Source organism: Cynoglossus semilaevis, chromosome 3 (genome assembly GCF_000523025.1).
Source record: "Cynoglossus semilaevis isolate Cse_v1.0 chromosome 3, Cse_v1.0, whole genome shotgun sequence".
Taxonomy (NCBI): Eukaryota; Metazoa; Chordata; class Actinopteri; order Pleuronectiformes; family Cynoglossidae; genus Cynoglossus; species Cynoglossus semilaevis.
Window position 1 is genome coordinate 11547794 of NC_024309.1, and position 7305 is coordinate 11555098.

The 7305-nt window shown below is 41.4% G+C and overlaps 1 protein-coding gene across 13 annotated transcripts in view; it reads right to left on the reverse strand.

Annotated features, from left to right (window-relative positions):
- Positions 1-7305, reverse strand: part of LOC103377328 (receptor-type tyrosine-protein phosphatase mu-like) — a 68678-nt gene that overhangs the window by 29914 nt on the left and 31459 nt on the right. For 11 of the 13 annotated variants that reach the window (XM_017031621.2, XM_017031618.2, XM_017031619.2 and 8 more), the window contains exon 10: positions 18-171. In XM_017031621.2, the coding sequence (XP_016887110.1) occupies positions 18-171 (154 nt within the window). Of the gene's footprint in view, positions 1-17; positions 172-6113; positions 6295-6610; positions 6724-6881; positions 7076-7305 lie in introns of those variants that run through there. The other 2 variants (XM_025054588.1, XM_025054587.1) reach the window with 1 other exon arrangement.

The following is a 7305-nucleotide window of genomic DNA, read 5'->3' on the forward strand; positions in this document are numbered from 1 at the left end:
AATGCCCTGTTCTTTACCTGTTGGTGCCCCCTGCAGGTTTGTAGCGGTACTGTGCCGTCACATTGTAGCTGTGGCAACGGGTCACATTGTACCCGAACGGTTCCCACCGCACAGTCACCTGTTTGGACTGAACCTCCACCACCTCGAGACGCCGCGGGCCGTGCATGGGATCTGACAAAATCACAGAAGAAGAAGAAAGATGTTGACATCAGTCTTGCTGTTCTCTAATATTGACCATCACAGAAGAAGAAGAAAGATGTTGACGTCAGTCTTGCTGTTCTCTAATATAGACCAATCACATGTGTGTGTGTGTGTTAATGTTCCAACATGTGAAAAAAAAAAGACAGTTTCAAACACCACCATCACCATGTGTCGTTTTAATGGGATTTAGTAAAAAAAAAATATTTAACACCACCATCACCATGTGTCGTTTTAAGGAGATTTAGTAAAAAAATTTTTTTTTAAAAATCCACCGTCTTTGAAGGTCATAGGTGACAAGGTGTTTGTTGCCGTGGTTACGACCTGTCATGATCACCACACTCAGCAGAGGTCGCACTAAAGGTCACAGAAGTCTTTCCCTGACAATAAAACACACACTGGTGTGGAGTGAATGTTGGTGATGACAGCTTCAAGAGAAGAGACAAAAAAGGTAGGAGATTAAAGGAAGCTGCATACGGCACGGGAACACACACACACACACACACACACCCACACACACACACACACACACACAGGCAGAGTCTAAGTGCTGTATTTCAAGATGACAGACAGCGATTCACTCAGAGAGAGAGAATGATGGATGAGAGCAGTAGAGAGCAATTTCTCTGCGTGTGTGTGTGTGTATAAAGTGTGTATCATTGTGTGTGTGTTTTCAGGTGTTTTGTGCAGTCTGTGAACAATACCTTTACTGTTCTTTTTCCTCTTTCATCTATGTGTGTGAGCGATAGAGAGTAAAGTTGTGTCTCTCTCTCCCGCACACACAAACACACACACACACACACACACACACTCTCACACACACGCACAGGGTCGTGGGTCAAGGGGGATGAGGAAGAATATGAGGACTGAGGTGGATCCTATTACCCATAATCCCTGAGGGAAAGTGAACGCTATCATATAAAATCCTCTATATTCCCCAAGAACGTACCTCTGTGTGTGTGTGTGTCTGTGTGTGTGTGTGTGTCTGTGTGTGTGTGTGTGTCTGTGTGTATGCGGCTGTCGCGGTTTCTATGGTTTCCGTCCCATCATTTTTGGATGACATTTAAATCAGACATAGACAGAGTGACAGACTTTTTTTTTTGTTAAATTTTATCGAATAAAAAAAAGAACGCACTAAAGAGGAGGATGAGGAGGGTCCTGTCTTCACAGTGATGAAGAGCATCATCTTTATCATGGTCCACTGACACGGTACCAGCCTTGAGTCAGAGTCTCTGCCGTCATTTACAAGGTTTCTGCCTTTAAGTACGGCTCTTTGTCAGGCATTTTCCTCTAAACGGGATCAGCGTTTACAACAAAATGGCATCATAAAAAAACCCCAAAAAACACAAAGCACTGATTCTAACCTGAAAGTTTAACAGTGCAACATGAAGCTGTAGGACTAGAGCTGCTGTGTGTGTACACTACAGTACTGTAACAAATACATTAAAAAGGAGCAGATGAAGAAGTTGGTGGTGAAACTGTTCTCTGATATATTTTTCATTTGTTTGTTGTCTGGAAAGCCAACAGTGTTGTGTTCAGAAATGGGGAAACTAATCAGTAAGTAATTAGTTGATAACTAGTTTTGGTGGTCGGCAGATTTACAGGAAGTTCTTCCATTTCTGCAGCTTGAATTTGAATTTCAAAACTGCCTGGCCTATTGGCAACGCTTATGGGCGTGGTAAACACCCCTGGGCATTTTCCTGACTTTTAAGCACTTTTAATGGAGCAAGTGGCATATAATTAACATATATTTAATTATGAAAAGAGCAGATAGTTTCAACCCCCCCCCCCCCCCCGCACTCTCTCCCCGATAAAAAAACTCCAAAATATCACTTCAACCAGTACTGTGATAAGTCAGTATCTATCGTGTTACTACAAATACCTAAACATTTAAGAGCTGATAAACTGAGCTTCCACTTCATGTTCAGTAAAGATAATTGACCGCACTCTCCAGAGCGCGCACACACACACTTACACACACACTCACACACACTCACTCAGTCACAGCTGCTCTTTTGTTCTCAGTGAAAAACAGGAAATTTGGAGCTTTTCAAGAATTTCTCATTGAGTGGATCACCCCGCTCACTCCACTCCTACACAGTGTCTCTCTCTCCCTCTCTCCCTCTCTCTCTCTCTCTCAACTCATCATTAGACATCTGCTCATTGACTTCACTTCCTCTGTCTGTGCACAGCTCAGAACCATTATCAATGTGAACACTTACTTCTACGTACATTTGCCTCTAAAACTGCACATAAATGCAGAGCTGAGTGTTTACACATCAGCCAATTCATTCATATATATATATATATATCAATCCAGAATCAAAGCCAAAAGTACAAATATATATCAAAACTCAGCATAATTAAAGAATAAATTGGTCAGTGAAGTGATGAAGACGCAGAGCTGGTCATCACCTGTGTGTCTGCGCGAGGGCGGAGCTTGTTAGAGTGGAGCAGCCAGCGTCGAGGAGAAGGAAGAGGAAGAATATTTTATAGAGGAGTGTTGAATGTTTGAAGGTGACTTTAGGATGAAGCAGAGGAGGAGCAGAGGTTTAATTTTTCATTTCCAGGAGATCACCAGATTTAATATGAAGAGGAGGAGGTGGTGGTGGAGGAGGAGGAGGCGAGGGGAGAGGGGGGAGAGGGAGGAGGGAGGGATGAAGATGAGATGAGAATCAGTGATGGATGATTCATGTTTGACCAGCAGAGTGAAACGCTGATCGATATTCAGCCAGACATTTGGATTTTTATTTCAACATCCTGTGTGTGTGTGACTGTGTGTGTGTGTGTGACTGCGTGGATGTGGTTGTGTTTGTTCACGTCTGTTTCTATGTAACACAATTGTAAACAAGGTGTTGCCGTGGTAATGGGAAGAAAGTGTCAAGGCTCAGGTCACACTTATTTATTTTTGTGGGGAGGTAGTGGTAAAGCGCAGTAACACCCAGTGAGAGTGTGTTTTACACCGTACACACAACACTTCACCACTTTAGACACAATCATACTGATTTATTAGCAAAAGTGAAATTAATTTCTAACTGCCAATAGCTAACATTCTGTAAATACTGCTTCGTAGCACAGCTAACAGTGAGCGTAAACTAAATAGTTCTGCTAACAAGAGAATTAATAGCTCGGACTGAACAGCTAACGCTAACGTAATAGCTATCAGCTCACACGGAATATCATTTAGTGTAACAGTTATCCTAGCTGCTAACGGCTAATTTTGAAAAAGAGCTTTAGTGAAATGTGTAAAAAAAAAAATCTTATCATGTGATTATATTCCAAAGACAAAGATGAATCTGACGTGAAGTTTTGGAAAATAAAAATAGATAAAAAAGAAACTCTGAAAGACGAACAGAGCGTGAAGATCTGAGGTGAAAAAAGAGAAGTGAAATATTAATGTAACAAACACACACACACACTTTAATGGATGTTCACACACACACTCACACACACACTCACGCTGCAGCACTGCAAAAACTAAAACTTCAGATTCATACATTTTAAAATGCTTTTAAAATATTACTAATAAATGCCATCAGGCATTTTTTTATATATATTTGACCATAAAGACTATTTCTATGACCTGTCGCGGCTGAAGAACTTTGTTTTTTTGTTTTTTGTGGCTTCAAACTGATTTCCTCGATGGGTTTTGAGTTTGGTGAAGTAAGAGACAGAAAGTAAAATATTTAGAAGAATCACATAGAATAATAATAAATGATTAAACACCACGTCCTCGTTACTTTTCTGAAGACTTAGAAAAGAACGGATAAACAGGAAGTGACATCATCATGTTTATCTGACACCATACTGTGTCGACTCAGTGAGCTCTAAGTCCTGAAGCTTGTTTGATGGACAGCCTAATTTATTATTAAACACACTGTGACATGAAAATAAACTTATACACACACGTATTCAGCTGTGTGTGTGTGTGTGCACGGACACACACACACTGGTTTATAATTCATTAGCAGTAAAATAAATAAGTAAAAGTGAGTTGATGGAGAAATGGGGAATTATAAGAGTGAGGATCTCACTCCCACACACACACACACACACACACACACTTGTCTTTTGTTTCCCTGTGTTTTCTCTGAGGAACGCTTGCTTTAACCTGCTGACAGTCCCAGAGGGGAGGAGCTTACAACAGACGTTTTTTTTCTATGGTTGTCAACTTTCTGACGGAGCCGTCACCCTCATCAAAGAACTGTTCATGTCTACAACACACACACACACACACACACACACTGAGGCTTCACTGAGACCATTACATTTTCAGATGAAAATCATCTGCTTCCAGATGAGTGTTTTTCGTCGCAGTATTTGGTGACAATGATCATGTGACCAGGTATAACCAGGAACTGTCCTCGACAGTCAGAGAAAGACATTGTTCACACAGTCTTAGACCAGAACAACCAACAACCAACCAGGAAATGAATGAAGGCTGCATGCCACACATGACCTACAATTATTTCCTTTCACACCCTGTTTACTGACCCAGAAAATACTTCTGCCAAAACATGGCAAATACGACTTCTGAGCATCAACAGTAGTCTGTTCTGTGAGCAGTGCTGTCAGTGGTCACTCACAGTACTGACAGGAGCAAAAAAAGAAAAGACAATCTGCGGAACATGAACCTATTATCCTGCGTCCTCAGTCTGTTGGACCAGGCTTTTATTATGCTCAAAATATCATTACAAGTGCAACGCAACACAAGCAGAAAACCTGTGTTAAATTGAGCTACTTTGAAAAAGCAGCAGTGTTTGAACAGGCAGCCGAAAGACCTCCAGCTGGTGAAGACCCTGAGAGGACACTGTTGAGACAGCAGACCTGTCCATGTCCATTAACCAGCTATTGAACTAAGAGACAGCAGCATCCAGGCCCCATCTGTTTGAATTAAAACAGCTCCAAAGGCTACTTCACTGAAAACTTAAACTGTCTACATAAAAAAAAGGAGCCTTTTGGGCTTAAATATACTTTACAAAGAATATCACTGCAAACAAAGAGCCTTTCATTTTAACCTTTGTGTGTGTGTGTGTGTGTGTGTTTATGAGAACATACTACAGGTATCCTGTGACATCATTCCAACATGTTCAGACAGGGCACACGTGTTATTCCCTTAGAGTCCCAGACGTGTTGTTTCTAACACGTCTGTGACTGCCTCTCTTTTTCTTTCTCTTTCTCTCTATCCCTCACACACACACACACACACACTTAGTTTATTTAGTTTATTTATTTATAAAAGATAATTCAGTTTATTAATAGAAGATAATTAATCCTCCAACAGCATAAACATAATAAACACCAGTCATTTTTTTTTCACTGAATTTAAAATGTTTTTTAATCAAGAATAAAAAAAGCTTAAAGTTTTATTTACTGAAGTTTTTTTTTTGTTTGAGGCATGTTGTTTATTTTTATGGGAGAATGTTTTATTCATAAACCAGGACAAATTCAATTTAAAACGCGTTTTTAATGAGGCTGAATGATAACAATCATTAAAAATAAATAAAGTGAAAACCTGCAGTAGCTGATTAACGAGCTAACAACCATCTCACACACACACACGCACACACACACACACACGATGTTTACACCTACACACACCTGCAGCAGTATGTGTGTGCAGCACCCACTGTCCTCATTAGCAGCTAATTAGCGAGGCGCTAACGAAGCGCAGCTCGCTGCCTTAATGACCTCACAGCTAACCATTAGCCACCTGATGAGCTCAGCGCTAACGTGGCCTAGCACAGCATGCTATGCTAATGACTCTACCATAAATCTCCTAATGAGCTCTGTGTGGGTGTAGCCTTTTGGTTAGCCACTAGCTGCTAACAGACACGGGGGTTTTTTCTGTGAGAAGGCGGAAGAAATCTAAAAAAAATTGTCTTCAAAGTTTCATCATGTGACGTTTCACTCACCGGCACACTTGGTCTTCGCTCGGAGAGGTGGACCGGGGCTGCCCGTGCCCCCCTCCAGGGGCCTGGTGAGCAGGACGCTGATCTCGTACTCAGTGTCGGGGTCGAGGTGGCCGATCTTGTGAGTAGGTTTGTCCACAGGTGTGGTGTCTATCAACATGCCCAAGGTGGTGCGATACTCCACCTGATTGACACCACGACCAGAGCCAAATGTTCTTAATCAATAAACCATTTTATGATTGATCAGAAATCAGCATTATTACGTCAGAAACCATCAATGTTGAAAACAAAAAAACTGGTCAATGCATAAAAGTTAAATAATAAACTTTCGATATACCAATTAATCAATAATCTAATCAATAATCTATCAATGCACTAATTTGAATCCAGTAAGAACACGATGAAATGTATAAATTCATACAGTGTATTTGCCTCATTGCCTACAATGAGTCCTACAGACAACATTGATGATGTCACTGACGAGCTGATCAGCATCAAACCTCTCTCTCTATGATTGGTCCGTCTCCGTTGATGGAGTTGGCGTTAAGTTGAATCCAGAGGTAGGTGGCACCAACCGCTGTCAGCTGAGGGGGGGCGATGGGGACGGGGGGTTCTGAGGAAGGAGTTAACACATTAATTAATATCTGTGACCTTCAGCGAATCAAGACAGTCCTGGATGTTATTACCCAGCGTCCTCTGCGGCGCTGCTCCAGTTCATCCTGACCCACTTCACACCACACACGCAGACAGACACACTTGTGTGTTACTCACGTTTGACCGTCAGCTCAGCGTAGGAGGACACGCCCACGCCTCTCTCTGATTGGCTGATGCAGCGGTAGCGTCCGGTGTCTCCTCGACTTGTGTTTGTCACGTCGAAACTTGCAACGTAACGTCGGGAGTTCACTGGTTTGGTTTCTCTGACCGCTGCCTGACGACCAGACATGCCCTGAAACAGCAATCACAGTGATCAATATTTATTCCTATCAATCAATGGTGATCAATTATTAGTGCTAATCAATAACTGTTGATATAGTCATCAATATCCCGATGTATGATTAGAAAAGAATCATGTGCAAAGAACAACTCTAATTAATATATATGTGTTGAGTCTGATCAATACCAGTATTGATCAGATATCAATACCAGTATTGATCAGACTATAATAACAATATTGATCAGTCTACTGATTGCAGTA